The following is a 26699-nucleotide window of genomic DNA, read 5'->3' as shown; positions in this document are numbered from 1 at the left end:
CTTCTAGATTGGTGTTCTTAATGCTGTCAACAAACCGAGAGGGTGAGATTAGATCTAGGGTGTTTTACCATCGAGAGGTGTAGATGAAATGCTTGAATCAACCAATGCTAGAGATTTACTCACTTAGCCTAAGAGATTAGATGAGTAAGGGGTTTATTGACAATAATGAATCGCTTCGTATTGCCTACTTGGTCATGTTTCTCCAACGAGAGTTGGGTAGGGGAGTGATCAAGGTTGATTGTTTCTATCACGAGAGTGTTTTAACAAGGTTTTAGAGATTCATTGTCTAGGGAATATTTTCTTGAGGCATGTAAGACATTTGTATCGGTCAGGAACACTTAGGAGTCGATTACCCCATCCTTAGAAGCTTTCGTATTTTAATTGTTTGCATTTTCATACCTTAGTCGATCCATTACCCAAACAGGTACACGATCACCTGCTTCGAGTAACCCCTCGAGTTGTGCATACCTTCCTTGTTTACTCGATCACCCCACCTGATCCTGTACTCGAATGCTTGTATCGAGTGCTTAGGTCGTTTGGTTCCTTGTTTATATTCTTTTCTTTTATTATTTTAGGATTGTTAGACAAAACCCCATATTGCTTGGCTTGACTTGCTTGTTTCTGATTGCATCCTATCTGCTAGCATAACAACCATTTGGATTGATAACCCTTTGTACTACAACTGCATAGGGAATTGATACCTTGGGTGAAAATCCTGTTATCAATTTGGCGTTGTTGCCATTTGGTTGAATTTAATTTGCTACGTTTAGGATTTCAGCAATTGCTAGATCAAGTTCTATTATACACTTTGTGATGTGATCACGGGATCGGTCCTTCGGCCAAGAACACTCACAGCCCTCGGACGCTACCTGGCCACCACTTGGACGCCTCTCAAACTCTCGGACAACCTGCACTGGTGACCAGGAGCTAGCGTAGGCGACCAACGAGGCATCACTCACCCCCCCCCCCCAAGATCATCAAGGCGGAGCAAGACGAGTCACCAATGGACATTTCAACCCGACCTCACCCCCCCCCCAATGGCTCATGGCTAGCATCACCAATGAAGAGCCTTGAGTCTTGACCAGCTTTGGGAAGCTTGATTCGCGTGTCTTCACCATCACACTAGTGTGAAGACACCCCTAAGCCATTAGAAGTAGCTGTACTCTTTTTCCTACTTTGGGTTTGTCCCAATGGGTTTACCAAAGAGGTTTTAACGAGGCAGCGACCCTAGTGCATCTCCACTTCGTTCCCACTTGGCGCGTGATCTTGAAACATTTAAAGAGAGACTTAGGAGCCAAGGAAGTGAAGATTATTTCACCACGTCCCAGCCGATGACGTGGCCACCCTGTCCCCTTCCCTTCTTTTCTTTTGAATTTCTTCTAGATCCCTCTATGACCGTTAGATTGGTCTTTGCTTTGCTTTATCTTTGCTTTTGCTTTTTGGCCATGTGTATGGTTTAGATCATGGCCACGTCTCTAGGGTTTTAGAGTCTCCTTATGTAAGCCTCACTATATAAAGGCATCAACCCTCATTGTAAAAATCAGACTTGAAGTATTGAATTAAATTTCACAAGAGAGAATCTTGTTCTTGTCTCACCTCTCTCCTTAGTCCAAGTCCGGGACTTGACTACCGAGAAACCCTAGCCGATCTCGAACCGGGTTCGACATCGACTAGTTGACCGTATCACGGGCCGAGCCATCTCCCGTGTGTCGTCGCATCAAACCACCTTCGTGTCCATCCCTACCGTATCACGTCCGGACCCTACCATTCGTTGTACTTCTGCTTCGACTCCACCTTCCTTATCGCATCACCGAGAATCCTTACCGCATCACCAAGGATTCTTACCGCCGCTTTACCGAGAGCCGTTCCCGCAGTTTACCTTCAAACTCCGGGAACCGATCACCGCATCGTCCGTATCGCGACCGAGACTGCTCGACCGAAGCCGAGACCAAAGGCCGGATCTCTCGATCCGCTCGTTCGTTTCAGCTCATCTCTCGCTTCCACCGTTTGTTTCCTCACTGGATTCAAATCTCCGAGCCTTGTCCGAGGAAAGCCTCATCTAGTTTCCTCGGCCCGAGAGAGTTTCGTTCCGTCCGTCCGCATCGACCGTCCGTCCGTGCGACTCGGTAGACGACCGCGTCCGGCGGTCACATCAGCTTGGTATCAGAGCTCTAAAACCTCCTGACTCAAAGGTTGTGTCTTTCTAAAGTTTCGATCTTTAGCTTTTGTCTTAGTCTAGATCGCTTAATCTTGTTTCCGCTTGCTTAGTTAGTCTTTAGTTTTAATTTGGTGTTTGTGTTGTGTTGTTAGGCGTGTGCTTAGGTTGTTTCGTGTTCTTCCTGTTCTTCTTTTGTTCGTCGTTGTTCTTGTCTAGGACCCCTTAAATCCATAAAGTAGCGCGTTTGCTTTTGGGTTTGTGTTGTGGTCCCAAAAAGTTTTGCTTTTGTGCGTGAGTTTGCTTTTAGGCGCGTGTAGGTTTCTTTTTTGCTTAGTCATAGTTTGTCATCTTGTGTTGCTGTCCTCAATCATTGACTGTTGCCTAGAAAATATCTTATCCGCCTGTTTTTGACGCGTTTTTGCTCACGAATATTCGTTTTGCTTTGACGAGGTACCATCGCCACGTCACGACCGAGCACCGATCGAGCCATCCGCGTATCACCGTCCAGAGCACGTATCACCATCCGCGTATCACTGTCCAGAGCAAGTATCATCATCCGCGTATCATCGTCTAAGCTCTTATCGCGTATTGTGTATCATCGTCTGATCACTATAGAGCCACCCGACGAGTCATCGACCCAGCTGTCCATATCAGCTGATCACACCGGCTATCCGTACCGACGGCCGATAACCGTTGGCCGTCCGTACCATTGCCGCACCAGCCGACTGTATCATCGACCGACCCCCGTCGACCGTCCGTACATCATCGGCCATCCGTATCAGCCGATCACACCGGCTGTCCGTACCACCGTCCGACCATCGTTGGCCGTCCATACCAGCCGTCCTTCTCAATCGTCCGTACCGACGTCCGACCATCGTTGGCCGTCCGTACCAGCCGTCCGTCTCAATCGTCCGTACCGGCGACCGACCATCGTTGGCCGTCCGTACCAGCCATCGCATCGGCCGACCATACCGCGTATCATCGTCCGAATCCGCCGTCTGTACCGTCGTCCGACCAACATCGGCCGTCCGTACCGTCGACTGTACCGAGTTACAAGTCCGCGACCGTTAGCTGAATGCTTGATCTGACATTGATCAAGTATGGAGTATGCGGATCCTTACTCCGATGATGAACTGTGGTGCGAAGAGTACCAAGGCAGCGACCCGGAGCAAAAGGCCACCGAGGACGAGCCGTGGTACGACAAACACTATGGAACCGATCCGGAACTAGAGATTACCGAGGACACATCATGGTACGCAGAGGACTATGAAGAAGGGCCTGACCAACTGGAACATGATCGAGGATCATCGGACTACTATTGGCCATCAAAGTCCCGAGCTGTGCGCCATAGCGAGCCAAGGTCGAACCGCTACGATGATTCCGACAGTGATGACTTGGGAAGTTACTACGCACCACCCCGGCATCATCGAGAGCAGCCGGAGAAATACCCGAGTCGCATCCATGGGTTTCCGACCTGGTCACCGTACGCATCGACGAGCAAGACAAGCGCCTACCGCACTCGGAACCAAAGTTTTCCGAGCTGGACACCACGCGCAACACCTGGCCACAAGTCAAGCCGCGGTCAAGACAAAGCCAAGGCGAGCAATGTGGAATCACGGACTAAGTTGAGGTAGCAAGCCTCAAGGAAGCCGAAGGAATCTCCCAGAGCACCAAGTTTCACGGACGAGTTGACCGGTATTCAAGCTCAACTCCGACACCTTAGAGAATTGTTGGACCAAGTCGAGTCATCTTACACGCAAGGAGAGTCATTGCGGCACCAACACTCGGCCCTTGTGCCTTCACCAACGCCGGACCCACGAGTTCCATACCGGCCAGAACTAGATGCTTTGACGCGGAGCAGGCTGAACACCGAATTGACCGAGGACGCTGCACCAACGGTGCAAGCTCACCGGGAGCTGAATTCAGGACTAGAATTCGATCATCAAATCGGTTCTAAGGGAGTCATTGGCCCGGGAGGGATCATAGAGAAGCCAGCCGAGCCTCCAGACCAAGAAGTTCATACACTCGGAGGTACAAGTTCGACATCTCAGGCGGTTCACGATCAATTCCTTACCGTTCCTGATCAAAACCGAGCCGACACTCAGACGCAATGCTCGGATCATCGCACTGTGCGCAAATCCTCACCCGATACGCGTACCAAGGCATTAGGCGAAGTCAATGAAGAGTCTTCCCACGCGACCAACTTCTTATCCGGAGTTTGCTCGGTAATGGGGAGTTTCAAGCAAACTAGGCCACCGGAGATGGCCATTGATGGATATTTTCACTCGGTATTGTTCATGACTACTTCAAGTAGTAAGCTCCAGCTGGGAGTCGCCTATACCGAGCCATCCCTCTCCACTCTTAGCGCCAAGGCCGTTACCGAGCATGGTCCTATGGCGACGTGTTCATTCAACTTTGGTGCGGATCAAACCTTTGTTTGGCATCCAGGAGAGTCTCAGCAAGCAACCACGGTTCATGAAGGGATCGCATCGCTCAATGCCACTGGCTTTACCGGGGAAGTCTTATCCTTTTCCCTCAAGGCCTTACTGTTTCCTTTTGATCCCGGTAAATTAACCGCGGTTGAACTTTTGATGCTGCTGATTTTTGGGTTTTTCCGGGTTGATCCAGGTAATGAGCACAGTTTTGAGGACAAAACTTCTACAAGAGGGAGGGAATGATGTGATCACGGGATCGGTCCTTCGGCCAAGAACACTCACAGCCCTCGGACGCTACCCGGCCACCACTCGGACGCCTCTCAAACTCTCGGACAACCTGCACTGGTGATCAGGAGCTAGCGTAGGCGACCAACGAGGCATCACTCACCCCCCCCCCCCAGGATCATCAAGGCGGAGCAAGACGAGTCACCAATGGACATTTCAACCCAAGCTCACCCCCCCCCCCAATGGCTCATGGCTAGCATCACCAATGAAGAGCCTTGAGTCTTGACCAGCTTTGGGAAGCTTGATTCGCGTGTCTTCACCATCACACTAGTGTGAAGACACCCCTAAGCCATTAGAAGTAGCTGTACTCTTTTTCCTACTTTGGGTACCAATGGGTTTACCAAAGAGGTTTTAACGAGGCAGCGACCCTAGTGCATCTCCACTTCGTTCCCACTTGGCGCATGATCTTGAAACATTTAAAGAGAGACTTAGGAGCCAAGGAAGTGAAGATTATTTCACCACGTCCCAGCCGATGACGTGGCCACCCTATCCCCTTCCCTTCTTTTCTTTTGAATTTCTTCTAGATCCCTCTATGACCGTTAGATTGGTCTTTGCTTTGCTTTATCTTTGCTTTTGCTTTTTGGCCATGTGTATGGTTTAGATCATGGCCACGTCTCTAGGGTTTTAGAGTCTCCTTATGTAAGCCTCACTATATAAAGGCATCAACCCTCATTGTAAAAATCAGACTTGAAGTATTGAATTAAATTTCACAAGAGAGAATCTTGTTCTTGTCTCACCTCTCTCCTTAGTCCAAGTCCGGGACTTGACTACCGAGAAACCCTAGCCGATCTCGAACCGGGTTCGACATCGACTAGTTGACCGTATCACGGGCCAAGCCATCTCCCGTGTGTCGTCGCATTAAACCACCTTCGCGATCATCCCTACCGTATCACGTCCGGACCCTACCGTTTGTTGTACTTCCGCTTCGACTCCACCTTCCTTATCGCATCACCGAGAATCCTTACCGCATCACCAAGGATTCTTACCGCCGCGTTGCCGAGAGCCGTTCCTGCAGTTTACCTTCAAACTCCGGGAACCGATCACCGCATCATCCGTATCGCGACCGAGACTGCTCGACCGAAGCCGAGACCAAAGGCCGGATCTCTCGATCCGCTCGTTCGTTTCAGCTCATCTCTTGCTTCCACCGTTTGTTTCCTCACTGGATTCAAATCTCCGAGCCTTGTCCGAGGAAAGCCTCATCTAGTTTCCTCGGCCCGAGAGAGTTTCGTTCCGTCCGTCCGCATCGACCGTCCGTCCGTGCGACTCGGTAGACGACCGCGTCTGGCGGTCACATCACTTTAGTTCGGTATTGACTTGTTTACTTTCTTGTTTGTTTGTTTTGCATTTCAGGTACCACCCGAGCACCCACCCGACCTGTCACTCGATCACCAGGATCGGGTTGACCTTCGTGTACTCACTCGGTCACCTACTTGTGCATGCAAACACAATCCAAGGGTAGCCAAAACTTGAGTCCTTTCATCGACAACATCGACAGACCAAGGTTACTCCATCCACAACAAGTTCAACAACTGCAACTAATAACAATTAAGGAGACAATGAACGGTCCACCAGTTCCTCAAGCGAGGACCAACATAGGAGCAGGGGATGCTCCATCTACTCATACTCAAAGGAATGGCATTGTGCCACTTGCTTTCTAGAACAACAATTTTGAGATCAAGAGTAGTCTCATCCAGATGATACAAAGCAACAAGTTTCATGGATTGCCAATGGAGGACCCTTTGGATCATCTGGATAAATTTGATAGGCTCTGTAGCCTCACCAAGATAAATGGAGTTAGTGAGGATGGATTAAAACTCCAGCTTTTCCCATTCTCTTTGGGAGAAAAAACACACATCTGGGAGAAATCACTCCCCAAGAAGTCCATCACCACCTGGGAAGCGTGCAAGAAGGCTTTTCTAGCCAAATTCTTCTCCAACTCCATAACTGCAAGGCTGCAAAATGACATCTCCAGCTTTGTTCAGAAAAACAATGAGACGTTCAGTGAAGCTTGGGAACGTTTTAAGGGATACACTACCAGATGTCATCATCATGGCTTTAGCATTGCTTCATTGCTAAGTACACTATACAGAGGAGTGTTCCCCAAGATACGGATGTTGCTGGACACCGCAAGCAATGGTAACTTTTTCAACAAGGATGTCGATGAAGGTTGGGATCTAGTGGAGAACTTGGCTCAATCTGATGGGCATTACAATGAAGAATACGATCTCACTGTGCGATATACTGGAGAGGAAGATGCCAAGTACAAGAGGAACATGAAAGCCCTCAATAACAAGCTTGATAAGCTCCTCAGCCAGCATCAGCATGTTCATGCAATCTCAGAGGAAGATCAGTTTTTACAACAAGATGGGGAGAATGCTCAGCTAGAGGATGTGAACTACATCAACAACCAAGGAGGCTACAACAAAGGGTACAACAACTACAAGCCGAACCCAAATCTGTCATACCGTAACCCAAATGTTGCCAATCCTCAAGACCAAATCTACCCATCAGCAGTTCAAGGGAACCAGGTCCAGCAAAAGCCTTTTGTCCAGTACAATCAAGGCTATGCTCCTAAGCAGCAGTACTCTAGCAATTACCACCAACCCATTGCACCACCTAGATTCCAACAACAACAAGGCCCAAAGAACCAATCCCAAGAATCTGACCTACGCGGCCTAATTCAGCAGATGATTCAAAATCAGGCATCAGCTGCTATGGACACCGCAAAACGGTTTGCGGAGATGAGCAACAAGATCGATTCTGGATACAATGACTTGACTGCAAAGTATGATTCGCTCAACACTAAGCTGAGGTACTTAGAGGGCCACCACAACAACCAACCAGGTCCAAAGATCAACCAGCTTCCAGAAAAAGTTGTTCTGAACCCAAAGGATTATGCCACTGTCCAGGCCATTTTCCTTGATGATGATTATGAGGATAACCTCACTGAGGACAGTGATGTTCAAGATGGGCAGGATATGGATCACTATGGGATAAATGAGGCCAACTACTACATATCCGAGTATGAACCCGAGCTTTTACCCGAGGAGTCTGATCGAGCTGATGATCAAGCACTGGTTCGAGAATCACAAACCGAAGAACCACCCGAGGCAGAACCCAATGATGATGATCGGATGATACATCGAGTGGATTTTCAGATGACAGATCAACCTCAACTGCCTATAGCAGCAGAAGGGGAACTAGAGGAAAGGTTCAATGCTGCTCTTGACATCAAATTGGAGGCGCTTGCAGAGCGTATGACCAAGCGAAAAGCTCCACCTCCTAAGCTTTTGTCACCACACGAACTTCAAGAGGAAATCACCAAGGAGGCAGCTCGGTTGGAGATTAAGGTTAAGGAAGCTGTCAAGGAGATTGGATATGAAATTCTCAGGAGTGGAGTGTGCTCAGATCCTGAGCTGCGAATCGAGGAGAAATTGGAGGATCCTGGCTCTTTTACTTTGCCATGCTCGATAGGACTTCGGATTTTCAAAAATTGCTTGTGCGATCTGGGAGCTTCAGTCAGCATCTGCCACTGTCAGTTTCCAACAAGATGGGTTTCAGCAGTTTTAAACCGAGTAGTCTGTATTTGCTTCTAGCTGATAGAACAATCAGACATCCGATTGGGATCCTGGAAAATTTGCCTCTCAGGATTGGAAGGGTGGAAGTCCCTACTGATTTTATGATCCTTGATATGGTTAAGGAACCAGACGATCCACTGATCCTAGGGAGACCATTCTTGGCAACAGTAGGTGTAGTGATTGAGGTGAAACAAGGTAAGATCAGAATTGAACATGGGGAGCATTTCAAGATGGAGTTTGATGTCAAGAAAGGAATTAAAAGGCCAACCATTGATGGTCAAGTCTTTTCCACTAAGACAAAGCAGAGAAAAGTCAAGCATCTTGAAGAAGTCAACACTACATTTGCTGTGGAACCTAGACAAGACTTGGAAAATCCATTGAATCAGTCTGCTACAGTGGAAAGGATTCCAGAACCTTTCCCTCCTAATACCCATGCTTAAAGAGCATGAGGAGTCAAGCTTAGTGATTAAAAACAAGCTCACTTTGGAGGAAGTCCCAAATGTATCATTTATTTTATTTTGAATTCTTATTTATTTATTTAATCTTATTTTCTATTTTTGCATATATACATTTATAAAAAAAAAGTGAAAAATGAAATTTTGGGGAACCCGATGCTCTACCCGAATCCGTACCCGACGCGCCTGATCGTGTTCCTACTCTGGTGGCAAGTGGAGTCCGAATTCGACAAACCCAAGCCCACTCTCGGTGAAGCCCAAGCTGCTAACCCTATTCTATTTAAAGGGATTAGAACCCTTCTCTCTCAGCAGCACAAACCGATAAGTCTCTCAACCCTAAAAGCTTTTTGTTTTCCTAATTTCTATTTTCTCTCAAGGGAATCAAGACTCTTTGATTTTTATTTTTCGGGAACTAACCCTATTGATCTCCGCTTAATCTCTGTTTTTACTTTCAAGAATTCGACAATGGCACCCAAGATGAAAACATACCTGATGTAGTATTTTTCTCAATTAAATTATCGAACCTCAGTTTGCAATGACCAACACACCAGGAATACACATGAATGCTTAATCTAAGCTAATAAGAAAGGGGTTTGTTTTATGTATCAACTAACTAGAAGCAACTTTAAAAAAAAATCAAACAAACAAACTAAAAGCAAGCAAACACACAACTAAGAACAGTTTTATAATCAAGATTAAACAAGTGAACTTTGGGCAAGGTAAGTGAATTGGGAGATAGCTAATCAATGCTAGATGTCTAAGCAACAATCAAGAACAATCCTATGGCTAAGAACACTTATGCAAATCAATCTATTTCCATGATAGAGATTCTATGCTAATCAAGTGATAATCAACAATTTCCAAAGGTAATCACAAGGCAAGCATGCATTAATATCAAGTCTAAATACCACTAAGCACCCTAATCCTCAATTTCCATTGGCTAGGTATGCAAAGCTCTTGAAAAGTTTGGTTCAGGAATTTCATCAAACACCTTGTGGGCATGAAAAACCTAATGTCTAGATTCATACTTGATCAAAGCAATCTAGCATTATTAACACTAATCAAGATAGGAAATACATAAATAAAGCCCTAGGCATCAAACATCAATCATCTATCTCCCTAATCTACCAAGCCCAAAGTTCTAAGGATCTACTCACTCATCATCATGATCACACAAAGGAAAGAGTTTTATCTTTGTGAAATCATAATAAGAGATTGTAGATTAGGAGATTAGAAAGAAGAAATTGCTATTAAAAACTGAAAAATCAACCAAGGATTCAATAAACCAAGAGTAGACAAGCTTAAGAATCCTAAGTGGCTACTAAACAAAAGAGGAGATAAGAGATATGTCTCCTTAATAGGTTTAGAGTATTTATAGGAGAGTAGAAGAGAACCTAGGTAAACCCAAAACAAACTGGGTCAAACCCGGGTCAAAAATAAAACAAGCTTGGTGTGAACTCCATCGGCCATGGCTTGGCCGAGTGGTGTGGCTGCGTGTCTTCCCTCGGCCTTGGTTTGGCCGAGTGGTGTGGCCGCGTGTATCTTCGCACCTTGGTCCATCTAATCTCCAGCGGCCATGGCTTGGCCGAGTGGTGTGGCCGCGTGTGTCTTCGCACCTTGGTCCATCTGATCTCCAGTTCTGGCTGTATATTCGCTCACTAAAACAGGTATATCTCCTTACACACACATCCGATTGTCCTGAAATCACCTCCATTGCAAAGCTTACTCAATTTCCAATAACTTTTGTGAAGAACTCCAGAGCTAAATCCGAAGTAAAGGTCTTCTCACGTTCCGAATCATCAATCATCTTGTGCGCATCCAAATGTGTGTCTTCCATTATATTGCTAATTCTTGACTTATTTAGCTCCAAAGCACACTTTTCTTGTACATCTCTAGTCCAACACCTGAGATACCAAACTTGATGCAAAATGCAACCTAAACATCCTAAATGCTCATAAATATGTACAAAACAATGAATAATTAAGCTTTAAAATCACATAAAAACACAAGATATCAACTCCCCCAAACTTATACTTTGCTAGTCCTCTAGCAAAAACCAAGCAAGAGTGAGAGAGAGAGGTTTGAAAAAAAGGATTCAGAACCAAAAAGCATCAACAAAGGATTCAAACCAAAGTCCTTAGATGTAGTTCAATGGTGCTAAGATCAATCAAAGTCCTTACAAATATTCTTCTATGCTTAACACAATGCACCACTATAGTTCATCTTCCATCTATTGGCAAAGACTTGCAATCCTATTGAACATCTCTTTCACATTCATTAAAGTGTTTGGTGTGATCTTGCAAATGGAAAATAAATCAAGCTCAATTGGTTTAAGGGAAAGGCTGTTTATAAAGTGGTTGGAAATGGTATTTTTGGGTGCTTAACTCTCAAACAAAGAGGAATGCTAAACAGTCATGAAATCTATCTAAGACTGAGAATAATTTGGGCATTCAAAGCTTAGCTCTTGATGTTCTACCCACCTAGAAGCTTTTCTACCCTTTTTGTCATCTTACTTATCTTCCTTTCAAACCCAAAAACTCAACCTTATTCAACTTACCCCCTTTTTCTTCTTTACTTATGGTCTTATTCCTTTATTTTATTGTATCTCTAAGGCTGTTCTTGCTTTAAACACTAGCTCATTTTCTTTCTTATTCATTCTTTGCTATACTCCCAATCTTGTTTGATTTTCCTTTACTCTTTTCATTTTGAATCTAGGAGATTATAACAATACTTTCTATCCCTTTTCTTTGAGACTTAGAGCTTATAACCAAATTAACCTTAGAGACTTTTCTTTTCTTTGACTAAGTAAACCTTTATTTCCCTTCTTATTCTCTCTTGTTCCCAAACTTGAACCCAAATCAACATTCTAACCACCTATTTCTTTCAAAACCAGTCCTGTTAGCTAGCTATAAAGATTCCAAGCCTAGCTAAAAACAAGAGCATGTTCTTTGTCATTCTCAATACTCTCAAGATTTCACAACCTATAGTATTATCAAGAAAAGGCCTCACTCAACAAATCAATACAAGGCTTGAAAGAAAAGGCTGGGTTCAAAGGTGTGGCAAGAGATTGGGTTAAACAAAATAGAGTGGCAAATAGAGATAGTTAACCCAAATGAAAATTCCATGAGCAAGCATTCATAGTCCATATGCAAGATAATTTAAAGATCAAATTAAAGTCCAAATAATATAGAGATGTAGCAATTATCAAGCAAGCTTTACACTAGAAGAAAATGCTTTCAAGTAACACAATGCTTTTAAGCCTAGATTCTTCATTTTTTCCCAAAGATTAAACAAGCACCAATGAACTATAAATGAGGGCTGTGGGTTCAATCCTAAGTCTCTACTTATACCAAGGTAGTTTCATTATTATCCCAAAAGCAAATGCAAATGCATACTTAATGCTTCTAGACTCAATCCTAAACACAAGAATGAATATGCAAAGCTACATGAATTTGTTTTTGCTTTTTTTTGAAAATTTTTTAATTTTTTTGTTTTTTCTCAAAACATAGCTATTAACAATGCATCACACAAAACATGAAAATCAAAACAGAACACAATGTTAGATGGCTAGTCTCTCCCCCAAACTTAATTCACACAGTCCCTGTGTGAGAAAAGTCCAAGAGAAAGACTAACAAAATAAAGAAAACAAGACTCAAATGATATATACAATGGGATGTGAGGACCATACCTTGGCCCTAGTTGTAAACTTTAGGGAATGGAGTGATAGGAGGAGCTTTAGTGCTCCCTTGAGATCTTGTTGAATTGGTGGAAGGAGAATGGAGGTTGATAGTAATGACACTTGAGAGAAGTTCATGAAGCTTATCCTTGTCATAATGATAGTTGGGATCTAGCTTGGCTTTGACACTTGCAAAAGGTGAAGAAGGACCTTTGTTCTTCACTTTGTACTCTATTGCTCCATCAACAAGCCCCAAGGGATGCAAACACAAAGTCATAGGAGAAGAAACAATGGTGGGAAGCTGGTTTTGTTTCTTCTTCCTCTTCTTCTTGTCAACAACTTTATTTGCTTGACCCAAATCTTGTACTCTTGAATCTCCTTTGAGGTCATCAAACAAGGAGTCTAAATACTCACCATCCAAAATGTCCTTATCAAGCTTTGTGGTCTCTTTAATCTCCACTTTATCAACTTGGAGCTCTTGATGTTGATCATTCAAGTCTCTATGCTCTTCCTTAGTTGCCACTTCTTCACTAGTGATTGTTCCACAAAACATCGTAGAGGAAGAAGGTTTGATAGGATAGGATGTGTTGGGATTCACATGAAGAAGAGTTACTCTCTTATTTGGGAAATCAATGCTTGCCCCCACAGTGTTGAGAAAGGGAGTTCCTAGTATGAGAGGGAGCTTGTTGGTTTCTTTCATCTTAACTATCATGAAGTCTGTTGGAACTGTGCAATCCCCAACCTTGAGTGGATAATTTTCAAGCAAACCAAGTGGAGAATTTGAGGAAGCATCTCCAAACATGATGGAAGAAGAGGGCTGATTCATGTCATTGATCCCAAGACTCTTTACCATCTCAAGTGACATTACATTGACACTTGCTCCTAAATCACATAAGGCTTCATCAAGTTGTAAAGCACCAAGTGAGCAAGGTATAGTAAATCTGCCTGGATCCTCAAGCTTGGAAAGTGTTTTTGGACTGGGTTGTTGTTCACTTGGTGAATCAAAAATTCCCATGATTTCTTCCACCTTCTCTCTGTTTGCTAGAATAGCTTTGATGAACTCTATATGGAGAGGAACTTGAGATAAGCTATCCACATAAGGCAAAGGTGCTCCAACTCTATTCATACTAGCTTTGAAACTTGAGAGCACTTTCTTTTTGGCCTTTGTAAGAACCCTTTGTGGAAATGGAATTGGAGGAATATAAAGAGGAAGAGCAACACTTGGTTCATCTTTCTTTTCAACCTCCTTGGCAACTATCTCCTTACCCCTTGATCCCTTCTCAGATTTCTCAACTTTAGCAACCACCAAACTCTCAGCATCAGAACCATATAGGAGAGAAGAGATCTCTTCAATAGACCTTTTATTCTCATCAGCATGGCTATCCATTTTTGATTTTTCAAAACTCATACTAGTAACTTTGTTCACTTCTTCCTTGAAGATGGCATTGCAAAACTCCTTTGGGTTTGGTTCTGGTTTTCCTGGTAGAGAACCCATTTGTCTTATTGATGATGAGGAAGCTTGTCCTTGGACTTGTGTTTGCAACCTCTCTATCTTAGCATTTAACTCACCATAGACATTTTCAACCTTGTGTTGCATTGCTTTCATTTGTGTGGCAAGTTCAATGGCACCTCTCCCTTGTCCTTCTAGGAGTTGTCTAAGTAAAGCAGTTGTGTCATCTACTTGACCTTGAGGATGTGGTGCATTCATTTTTTGCTGAGGGTGAGAATAATTTTGAGGCTTGGCTTGGTAGTTTCCTTGAGGTTTTGGCTGATAGTTGGGTTGGGAAGGAAAACCAGGTGGTTTTTGTGGTGGATAAGTCTGATCTTGTGGGTTCTCCACATTGGTGCTGCGGTAAGAGAGGTTTGGGTGGTTGCGGTAATTTGGATTGAACTTGTTATACCCTTGGCCTCCTACATAGTTGACTTCCTCTTGACCTTCAACACAAGCTTCCATGCCTTCTTGATAAAGTTCACATTCATGGACAAAGTGAACTTGCTTTTGATTGGCCATAAGCATCTTATCCATCTTGTCATTTAATGCTTTGATCTCCTTTCTGTGCTGCTCATTCATATCAGAATAATCTCTTGAGGTTCTATCATAATCTTCTCCATAGTTCCCATCACTTTGAGCAAGATTCTCAACCAGCAACATCCCTTGTTCTGCATTTTGGCCCACGAAGTTTCCATTTCTTGCTGTATCAAGAAGCATTCTATACTTAGGCAAAACTCCTCTATAGAGTGTACTCAACTGTGACTCCTTGGAGAAACCATGATGTGGACACTGAGAGATATACCCCTTGAATCTTTCCCATGCTTCACAAAAACTCTCATTTCCCTTTTGAGTAAAGCTTGATATCTCATTCCTTAGCCTTGCTGTTCTTGTAGTAGAGAAGAATTTGGAGAGGAAAGCCTTCTTACATTGATCCCAGGTGGTAATGGTGTTGTGAGGCAGATTCTTTTCCCAAATGTGAGCCTTGTCACCAAGAGAGAAGGGGAAAAGGCGCAGCTTGAAGGCATCTTCAGAGATACCATTGATCTTAACAGTCCCACAAAACCTATCAAATTGATCCAAGTGATCAAGAGGGTCTTCCATTGCCAAACCATGAAATTTTGATCCTTGAACCATGTTGATAAGACTGGCCTTGATCTCAAAGTGATTGTTCTCAACTGGTGGAGCTCTAATTCCAGTTCTATGTCCATTGACATTTGGTGCATCATAGGCTCCAATGAGAGGGGCTTGTCTTGGAGGATGTATAGGAACTTGGTTTTCATTGGGCTGATCATGTCCATTATGACCAGCGGCTGGAGGCGGGTTGTTCTCCATGGCTTGGCGGGCTAAACGGCGGTTCTCTCTTTCAAGTTGGGGTATGTCGTCAACAGGCTGAAACAAGTTTGCTAAGCTGTGGTTTCTCAAGTTCATACACCCTGAAAATCAAAGACAAACCACCAATGCAACCCAAGTAACAAACAGTGTAAAGTAAATGAATAGTCTCAAGCAAAGATAAAATCCTAATGGTCAATTAGAATGCAAACGGGCAACGGCGCCATATTGATGTAGTATTTTTCTCAATTAAATTATCAAACCTCAGTTTGCAATGACCAACACACCAGGAATACACATGAATTCTTAATCTAAGCTAATAAGAAAGGGGTTTGTTTTATGTATCAACTAACTAGAAGCAACTTTAAAAAAAATCAAACAAACAAACTAAAAGCAAGCAAACACACAACTAAGAACAGTTTTATAATCAAGATTAAACAAGTGAACCTTGGGCAAGGTAATTGAATTGGGAGATAGCTAATCAATGCTAGATGTCTAAGCAACAATCAAGAACAATCCTATGGCTAAGAACACTTATGCAAATCAATCCATTTCCATGATAGAGATTCTATGCTAATCAAGTGATAATCAACAATTTCCAAAGGTAATCACAAGGCAAGCATGCATTAATATCAAGTCTAAATACCACTAAGCACCCTAATCCTCAATTTCCATTGGCTAGGTATGCAAAGCTCTTGAAAAGTTTGGTTCAGGAATTTCATTAAACACCTTGTGGGCATGAAAAACCTAATGTCTAGATTCAAACTCGATCAATTAGAACTAGATGTTGCCTAAAAAAGCATCGAGCAAATCTATTATGCTCAATATAATTTCTGGAGCCAGTAGGTATGTTTTCGTCGAGATCTTAGCAGTTATAGTGAGAGTATGTAAGAATATAAACAATAATTTAACAGAACAACTGATTATTGACTAAAAAGAGAAAAATTTCGATGACATATGCGACGGAAAGCAACAAGAACGAAGATGTTGTTTGCAATTTTCTTTTTTTCCAGCAAAATTATTGAATTAACTTTTTTAGTTTAACCATTAACATTTGTATTCTTAATAGGCCTAAAGAAGCTCAGCTATATTAAGTGCATACGTAGCCCATCTTCTTTTATTTGGAAAAGCTGTTTATAATAAATTCTCTTACATTAGAATATTCAAAAATTTAAATTTTATTAATACATAATAGTGTTTTTCAAATAGAAAAAAAAAACATATTACAACAATGAAGTAATGCAAAATTTTAACAATATAATAATATTTATTTACAATCATATTAAAAATATGAAACATCAAATTTTTCTATTTGGCAGATAAACATTAATTTCAAAAAAAAAGAAAAGGAATATAATCAATAGCAAATGGATTTCAGCTTAAAGTACTTTAAAGAAAAAAAAACAAATATCCAATTTTCTGAGTTGTATCACTGTTTAGAACCCGTCAAAACACTGTGTACACACAACTTCATTACTAAATAAATTAATAAGCCATTGTTTATTACTCATAACAAAAATTCAAAAAAGAAAATTGTTTCAATTCACACAACTGATGTGTAATCTTAATATTACAAAGTCAAATTTACACAATATTTACAATTTATTTGAAAACTATAACAAAAAAAACAACTATAACTTAATATTATTATTAAAATAAGTACTATACATTTCCGAAATATATATTTTTAAAACAATTGGTACTTACAACTAAGAAAAAATAAATATAAATTCATGTAATCTATATACATATAAGTTTCGCATAATTTAGTTAATATATATATATATCAAAAATATCCTACGGTATACCGCCGGTTAAAACCTAGTTGGATATTATGATATGAGTTGGACCTCAACATCACAACATTTACCATTTACCATTTACCAAGTTACCTTCACACACATACAACAACATATTATTAAAGAGGTGATTAATCTTTCTGAGTTAGAAATAAATTAAATAAAAAAAAACATATTTTGTGATTTAATCTTCTAATTTCTATAAATGGTCGCTGTCAAAAATATTAGTGAGGAATATTAAAATACATAAACTATTCACAACATCAACAACTATTTAATTACAAATCTAGAAATTCAAAATCTATGAAAAAATATATAAATTATAAGAATCAATCTAGGTGAAAGTTCACTTAGTGCATTTGGTTTTAGTATTAGATTTATGCTTTGTTTCATTCTATACAAATATATTGTGTGTGCTAGCTATGTTAAACTAAAAAAAAACAAAAGAACATAAATAAAAAAAGAGAAAAAACAAAATTTGGTCTAAACTGAAGGATGATATTATTGGTATGAATGGTCTCTTACAATTGAATTGTTAACAAAAGAATAACAAATATATATTAAAATGTTATGAAAACTCACCTCCTGCTTCTGAATTCAGTATTAGATTTATGCTTCTGATTTTGGAATTTGACTTATGATTTACTTCATCATACACAAAGAAAAAGTGCAATTTAGTTATGATAAGCTAAAAAAACAAAAACAAAAAAAACCATATAAGAGGAGGGATGATTGATGATAGAGATGATGAATGAACATGTAGAATGCAAGGTGTTTCAATTACCCTTATGTAGTTGTAGCATAAAGGATGTCAAACCATAATGAGTGTGATGCAAGCAATCAGGATGTGAACACTTATCTAAGTTAAGCCAAATATGATGAATGTTTTTAACTAGCAACCTAATGACAATGATGATGCAGAATGTAAAGCTACTAAGACTAGATTCTAAATTCAAAGTAAACAGTATGATCAAAGCAGTATACTAAACAAGACAAGGAACTACAATAATACAAGACAAGTAATGAAACAGGATTGAACAGGAATGAATGCAATGAAACAGGAATGAAACTAGAATGAAACAGGAAATGAAACAGAAACTTACAGAACATAAACAAGAACACTGGATGATGCTCGAGCAAGCACTCGATCGGATGCTCGATCGAGTGGGAGGTCGAATGGACAAATACGAAGAACAGAAACAGAGTCAACAATTAAAACAGAGCAAAACGAAAGCAAATCAAACAGCAAGCAATTAACAGGATTTAAACAGAGAAATCAATAGACAAAGAAAAGTCCTAAGGATGGATTCATGGACTGGACTTAAGCTAAGGTTATCTAAACTGGTTAACAAACCTCAATCAACAATGAGCTATCTCTAGACAATGATCTTCTAATACTTGTTAATCCATTCTCATGATAATAACAATCAAGCTTAGATACTCCTAGACCTAGTTCTCACTAGCTAAGAACATATAAAAGCAGACAATAACCAACCAGATCATTAATGTCAAAAATCACCTTACACAACCAATCTCTTGGGATAAGCATGATAATCTCTAGCATTAGCCTTATCTAACAACATAGACATTAGTGTGATGCTAAGAAGCTTAAGATCTATCTTTACCCTCTCAATATAATCTAGAAGAGATCTATAAACAAGCAAGCTTGACCAATCTAAACAACCATAACCCTTATCCAGCCTAATCCATCCTTAAGATCTCTATACACTACTCACAATCACTAAACATGATGAACAAAATCATAATCCCAGAAATCAATGAAACTTGCATGATTAGATAGATAAGATGAAGATCTACAATATTGAAGAAGAAATCAAACTCAAATTCCCAATACTTAGAAAGTTAGATAGATAAGATGAAGATCTACAATATTGAAGAAGAAATCAAACTCGAATTCCCAATACTTAGAAAGTTATGGAACCAACAAGTATCAAAGATTTCTTGAGATAATACAAAAGTGGCTAATGATCTAAGCAAAAAAAAAGGCAAAAAGTAGATAATTCCCAAAAGTAGAAATACTAGATCTAGATATTATTTCTCTAAAAAGTGGCTCTCTTTGCGGCCATGAGGTACAAGGGTCTTATATAGGAGAGAGGGAAAGCCCTAAAATGGCTAGAAGACAAAATAGGAAGGCGGCTCAGTCAACTCGACAGGTGCTCGGTCGAGTGCTTGGTCGAGTGACCTCTTTTTCTGCTTATTCTAGCCGGTCGAGTCCTTCTCCGCACACGGTCGAGTGTGGTGGTCGAGTGGACTTTCGGACCTTGATTCTTCTGTCTAACTCTCTTGTCTTCTTCACTTGATAGCTCCAATCCTCCTCAGCATCCTTCCATGCTCCTTAGGATCCAAAATCACCTGTTTATGCAAGAAACTATGCAAATGCAATGCAAATCTACTCTAATGCATAAACAGTCCTAAAGCTACACAATAATGGCCAAACTAGATAGTAAATCATGCAAAAGATGTGAATATACTAAGGTAAAACAAGGTGAAATATATGAACACCAACACCCCCAAACTTAGTCTTTGCTTGCCCTCAAGCAAATAAACAAGACATAAGAAGGTAGGTGAGGTTTGAAAATTGGATCTCAGCTCCTAAAGCTTGCTAATAAACTAGCTAGAATCAATGTCCAAGTTACTAGTACTATGATACAAGTTGAATGAGCTGTACTTAAAGATTTTAGATAAGCCTATCACAACCTTAACTGATTCAAGCCTTAGACATCCACATGCATTCAAACCAACCATTTCCTTTAACATTCATTAAACAAGAACATGAATCAATTTATGCAATGCTTAAACTCATTTGGCTTGGTAATTAAAGGTTTAGAGACAATGATGGTCTCTCTTTAGAGTGGGGCTTATCAATATCAAGGTTCTCTCAATAAAAATGGATTGAGCTTTAGAAGAAGGCTAAATGTAAGAACACTTAGACACATACAAGAACAAAACCTTTTCTACCGAAAGGTACCCAAAGTGTTTATCCTATCATTCTAATCCAAAATGATCCTAGTTCTACCCTTTATCTTCATATTTTCTCAAACATCCTTTTCTCTTTTGTTTTTAAGTCTTAGGAGATGTTTCTTATTTGAATCATCTAGTGGAATGGAGGTTTCTTTCTTATTTGCTATGGTTCCCTCTTCTTCTTAATCTTTAAGACATAAAAGCATTTTGCTAGACTCTTCTTTTCTTTCTTTCTTTTCTTTGACTAGAACCATCTTCAACAATCTCATACTTCCCATTCTTTCACTAGAGCTTAAATTCTCTTAAACACATTCCCCTCCTAAAGACTCTAACCTTTTCTTTCTCTTTTTCTCTTTTCTTTTCTTTTCTTTTCTTTTCTTTTCTTTTTCAAAACAACCAAGTCCCAAACCCAACAATCAAACCACCTAGTCCTATCTAGTTTGAAAATAGCAAACTAGAACTACACAAGGCTTTACTCTTATCATCTCAAACCTAACACTTTCTACCAAGCTCAATCCCAAAAAGGCCTTACACACACAAGAATAAACATGGCTTGAAAGAAGGATAGGTTGAAGGTAGGGAAAACTGATTTTAATGATTAAATCAGCTACTTGGATCAACAAGAGTGGTAAAAAGGAGAAAGATAATCCAAATATTTATATGGTATCCATGAGTTGAAAGCAATCCACAAATTGATAATTAAAAGTCAATATTAGGTTCTTATAAGTAGGAAATGGCATGAAATCACAACATGCTTCAATTTAGATCATAATGCAATTTAGGAATTCAAGGCTTGGTTCAATCTTATGTTTCTAACTACTCAACTAGCATCAAAGTACTATTAACTTGGGCATTGATCCTAGTTTAATGAATTTAAAGAGGCTAACAAGGCAAAACTCATCATAGATCCCTAATTCAAAAATGTGAAATAGTCCTATATGAAACATGCTAAACAAGATCCTAATATGCAATGCAAACTACATGAACACTCTTTCTTTTTATAAAGATTTTTGCAAAAAATTTCAAATTTTTTTGTTTTTTCCTATGCCTTAGATGCAATGCAAATACTAACATGATAATGCTAAAATTTGAAATAAGAAAACAAAACACAACATCAAATACTATCTCAAACCCTCCCCCAAACTTAAATTACAAAGTCCACTGTGTAAGAGAAATTTGTAAGAGGATTCAAGACTTAAATAAAATATAACTAGATATGCAATGGTATTTACAATGGAGAGGTGATGTTGGTACCTTATGGGTTGTGGAAGAAGCTGTCCACATCCTCATTCATACTTTAATATGTGTAGTTGGGGTCTTGTTGCTGACTTGGAGATGGAGAAGGAGGCAACTCGATGATGGCCATCAGTTGGTACTTGGTGGAGTGCTGGGTCGAGTTGGCGGTGGTGGGAAAAATTGTTGTCCTTGCTGCTGGTAGTATTGCTGCAAGAGGGCTGGATCCATAAAGTATTGGGGAGGGATGGGAGGGTAAGATTGGCCATAGGGATAGCTTGGATAACCTGTTGGAGCTGGGAAACCATAAGGAGGTCTGGGCTGGTACTCGGCCGAGTGCATTGGAGGTGCTCGGTCGAGTGTGTGCTCGAGTGAACCGGTCGGATGCCTCGGAAACTGCTGTTCTGGGCGACTTGAACCTCTCCTCCTCTGAATTGGCTCATGCATTGAAGCTCTAGCTGGTACCACTGGGTTTTCAGCTGTAGACAATGCTCTAGTTGAGCTACTCCTCCTCAAAGGGCTAGATGGGCTTGGTGATGAATTTCCACTCTTCAATATAGCAACCTCCTTCTTTAAACCCTTGATGGACCTAGTCATCCTTCCCACCTTCTTCTTCAACTTGTCAAAATTATTCCCATGCCACTTGTTCCACTTTTGTAGAAGTGTCAACCTTTTGCTAGTCTCCCTCACTCCTCTACTATCTCTTGGACTTGGCTCATAATCTTCAAAATAAAATTGCTCTTCCCCATCAGCCATCTCCACATCTCCAGCTTGATCTACTCTTACTTGGACTGTCCCGTCAAACAAAAACTCAGCAGCTGGCCAAAAATCAATGTTTAGCCCTTCACTTATGGTGGTAAGTGCCTTGTTGGGTAGAGCAAGTTGAGTCTTCCCTAGTCTTGGATGGTCTAAGTTGAAGAGGTGCTTCCCATGGTGCATCTCCTTTGCTAGAATGAGAGTGGAGGTGAGGTAGTTGGTGTCAATCCATCTTGGCTTAGGCTTCTCTCCTTGAAGTGGTACTTTGGCAGCTACTAGCATTGGAGTGATGATGCCTCCAATGGTTAGAACTCCAGTTGAGCCCCTCTTGTATAGCTTGCTCACCCAGCTTCTATAATAGGTCAATTGGTCAATGAGAACCATAGCAAGATCAGTCTCCACACTACTCCCAAGGATAATGGTCCCATCTCTTGCTTGAAGGATGATGCCATTGAGTGCTACATCAATCATCTTAAGCTCTCCCTCATTCAAATTTCGAGTCTCCTTTCTTGCAAAGAAAGTGTTTTCTAAGGCCTTGTGGAAAAACCTTAGGACTGGACTCCTTATCTTTAAGCTCTTGGACTTGGAGGATGAGTAGATGTTGCTATCTCCAATGGTTTCCCAAACAGCAAAGAGCTCTTCCCTTGGTATAACCATATTCTTTTCACTACCAACTTCAAATCCATAGATATTGGCTATCTTCTTGAATGAAAGCTCATATTTCTTTCCCTTGTGGTGAAGTCACAACAACCAGCTCCCAACTCTTTATCCATCCTTGGGAAGAAGTGAAACTTGATGGTGGCTAAGAACTCACAGCTCTCTTCTCTATACCCTTACATGCACAATCTCATGAACTTGCTTAGATTGCACTTCTCAAATAGAAACTCTACATCTTCAGCAATCCCCAGCTTCTCCATGGTCTCCTTGTGTGGATATCTTGTTCCTTGGAAGCTCATCCTCATGAAAGCTTCATAGAGCCATTTTGGAGTTAAACCACCAGATTCTTCTTCTTCCTCCTCTTCTTCTTCTTCTTCTTCTTCTTCTTCTTCTTCACTCTCACTTTCAACCTCTTCTTGTTGAACTTCAGCTGCTGGCCTCTTTCCCTTTGCTTTGTTCCTTCTCATGTGCTCTTGAAGAGTGAACTCCATCTCCTCTTCACTTTCAGTTCGCTATGGATCCTCCTCAACTGGCTGATGTTTCTTCTTCGTCACGCCACTCGACCGTGTACTCGAGCTAGCACTCGGTCGTTTGCCTGCTCGAGTAGGTAGTCGAGTACTTCCACCAGCTTTTCTTCTTGATGCAAGCTGTGCATCACGACGATCCAGGAAGCGATCAGCAGCTTTCTTGCCTTCAGCTTCACGAATAGCAGCTTATCGTGATGGTGTTGTAGACCTTGAAGATATTTTGAAAAAAGAACTGAAATGAATAGACTCAAAGCTCAAAGTTAATAGGTTAGTAACCGAAAAACCAAAAGAACTAAGCTTGAGCAAGAAGATAAACTTGAGAAAGATTTTAAGCTAGATTTTGATTGTTTTAAGCAACTGAGAGAGTGTAAGAAGCATAGGATCGAGTTTATCTCTTTATAAAGAAGCTAAGGGGACAAGGAGACAAGGGTCGAGCATCCATACCATTCAAATTTGAATTGGGAATCTTTGACTCACTTTTACTGCCACTCGACCCCACGTGGTCGAGTGCTTGACCAAAATTTGAATTTTGAACTCCTTTCTCCTCCACTCGATCGTGCAAGACAATCTTGAACCGAGTGGGCTTGGGCTTCTATGCCACTCGATCAAGTACCTCTTTTGGGCTGGTCGAGTGGCCTCACGAATCCACTTCTTCTCAAACCCATATACACTCTCATAAAATTAAACATATGTACAATGATACCTTAGGGACTTCCTCCCTAGTGAGCTTGTTTAAATTCACTAAGCTTGACTTTGATGCCTTTTCAGGCTTGGTTTCGAGACCAAGGAGGTGATGAGATCCTCCTTGGTACAACTTGATCACTTTGGTGTTCTTTCTTGATCACTACCTCCTTAACACTTGAACCTTGTTTCTTCTTAATCTTGAGCCTTGGTCTTGCCTTCTTCAAAGACCTCTTGTTGAGTTGCCCTTGAAGATCCTTCACTAGATCAGTTAACTCTTGAACTGAACCCTTGAGCTTTTCAACTGATTCCTCATGAGATGAGAGCTTGGCTTTTGAAATTTCTACTTCACTTGAGACCTTATAATCACCTTTATCCTTGATAGTAAAAATTTGACCTTTGATGGAGGGCAAGTTAGTTGGGTTATTGATATCAAAACTCATGGTTAAACTTTCATCTATGTTCAAACTTATCAGCCCCTCCTTAACATCAATAACAGCTCCAGCAGTGGCTAGGAATGGTCTCCCTAGGATGATAGGGTCTTCTAGCTCCTTATCCATCTTTATAACCACAAAATCAGTAGGAATTCTAGCCTTGGCTATCTTAATTAGTAAGCTCTCCAATTTACCAACCATTCCTTGTTTGATCCATCAGCTAGACTTATGTGAAGGTTGGTGGACTTGAATTCAGTGTGCCCAAGCTTTGTGCTATAGAGTAAGGCATTACAGTGATAGATGCTCCCAAGTCACACAAGCACTTGTTGAAGTGAAGTAAAGTTTCTAAGGATGGGATGGGATAGATGATTTTGTGTTCTTGATCGGTTAGGATGTCTTAGTTTGATTGTTTATGTTTTATAAATTCCCTTCTAGATTGGTGTTCTTAATGCTGTCAACAAACCGAGAGGGTGAGATTAGATCTAGGGTGTTTTACCATCGAGAGGTGTAGATGAAATGCTTGAATCAACCAATGCTAGAGATTTACTCACTTAGCCTAAGAGATTAGATGAGTAATGAATCGCTTCGTATTGCCTACTTGGTCATGTTTCTCCAACGAGAGTTGGGTAGGGGAGTGATCAAGGTTGATTGTTTCTATCACGAGAGTGTTTTAACAAGGTTTTAGAGATTCATTGTCTAGGGAATATTTTCTTGAGGCATGTAAGACATTTGTATCGGTCAGGAACACTTAGGAGTCGATTACCCCATCCTTAGAAGCTTTCGTATTTTAATTGTTTGCATTTTCATACCTTAGTCGATCCATTACCCAAACAGGTACACGATCACCTGCTTCGAGTAACCCCTCGAGTTGTGCATACCTTCCTTGTTTACTCGATCACCCCACCTGATCCTGTACTCGAATGCTTGTATTGAGTGCTTAGGTCGTTTGGTTCCTTGTTTATATTCTTTTCTTTTATTATTTTAGGATTGTTAGACAAAACCCCATATTGCTTGGCTTGACTTGCTTGTTTCTGATTGCATCCTATCTGCTAGCATAACAACCATTTCGATTGATAACCCTTTGTACTACAACTGCATAGGGAATTGATACCTTGGGTGAAAATCCTGTTATCAATTTGGCGTTGTTGCCATTTGGTTGAATTTAATTTGCTACGTTTAGGATTTCAGCAATTGCTAGATCAAGTTCTATTATACACTTTGTGATGTGATCACGGGATCGGTCCTTCGGCCAAGAACACTCACAGCCCTCAGACGCTACCCGGCCACCACTCGGACGCCTCTCAAAACTCTCGGACAACCTGCACTGGTGACCAGGAGCTAGCGTAGGCGACCAACGAGGCATCACTCACCCCCCCCCCAGGATCATCAAGGCGGAGCAAGACGAGTCACCAATGGACATTTCAACCCGACCTCACCCCCCCCCCCAATGGCTCATGGCTAGCATCACCAATGAAGAGCCTTGAGTCTTGACCAGCTTTGGGAAGCTTGATTCGCGTGTCTTCACCATCACACTAGTGTGAAGACACCCCTAAGCCATTAGAAGTAGCTGTACTCTTTTTCCTACTTTGGGTTTGTCCCAATGGGTTTACAAAAGAGGTTTTAACGAGGCAGCGACCCTAGTGCATCTCCACTTCGTTCCCACTTGGCGCGTGATCTTGAAACATTTAAAGAGAGACTTAGGAGCCAAGGAAGTGAAGATTATTTCACCACGTCCCAGCCGATGACGTGGCCACCCTATCCCCTTCCCTTCATTTCTTTTGAATTTCTTCTAGATCCCTCTATGACCTTTAGATTGCTCTTTGCTTTGCTTTATCTTTGCTTTTGCTTTTTGGCCATGTGTATGGTTTAGATCATGGCCACGTCTCTAGGGTTTTAGAGTCTCCTTATGTAAGCCTCACTATATAAAGGCATCAACCCTCATTGTAAAAATCAGACTTGAAGTATTGAATTAAATTTCACAAGAGAGAATCTTGTTCTTGTCTCACCTCTCTCCTTAGTCCAAGTCCGGGACTTGACTACCGAGAAACCCTAGCCGATCTCGAACCGGGTTCGACATCGACTAGTTGACCGTATCACGGGCCGAGCCATCTCCCGTGTGTCGTCGCATCAAACCACCTTCGCGTCCATCCCTACCGTATCACGTCCGGACCCTACCGTTCGTTGTACTTCCGCTTCGACTCCACCTTCCTTATCGCATCACC

The 26699-nt window shown here is 41.3% G+C and overlaps 1 protein-coding gene and 2 non-coding genes across 3 annotated transcripts; 1 reads left to right on the top strand and 2 right to left on the bottom strand.

Moving 5' to 3' along the window:
* Positions 1 to 6827: 6827 nt before the first annotated feature.
* LOC147948404 (small nucleolar RNA R71) lies at positions 6828 to 6934 on the bottom strand. Its single transcript, XR_015586113.1, has one exon. It is a non-coding gene; the product is annotated as a small nucleolar RNA R71 (small nucleolar RNA).
* Positions 6935 to 12606: 5672 nt separating this feature from the next.
* Positions 12607 to 15411, bottom strand: LOC147948402 (uncharacterized). The gene has a single exon (XM_087466660.1). It carries the CDS (start codon positions 15409 to 15411, stop codon positions 12607 to 12609), a length of 2805 nt encoding a protein of 934 aa, XP_087322786.1.
* On the top strand, positions 14852 to 14958 carry LOC147948403 (small nucleolar RNA R71). Its single transcript, XR_015585920.1, has one exon. It is a non-coding gene; the product is annotated as a small nucleolar RNA R71 (small nucleolar RNA).
* Positions 15412 to 26699: the final 11288 nt, after the last annotated feature.

Source organism: Camelina sativa, chromosome 2, assembly GCF_030686135.1.
Source record: "Camelina sativa cultivar CO46 ecotype springtype chromosome 2, ASM3068613v1".
NCBI classification, from domain to species: Eukaryota; Viridiplantae; Streptophyta; class Magnoliopsida; order Brassicales; family Brassicaceae; genus Camelina; species Camelina sativa.
This window is presented reverse-complemented; position numbering and strand designations above follow the sequence as displayed.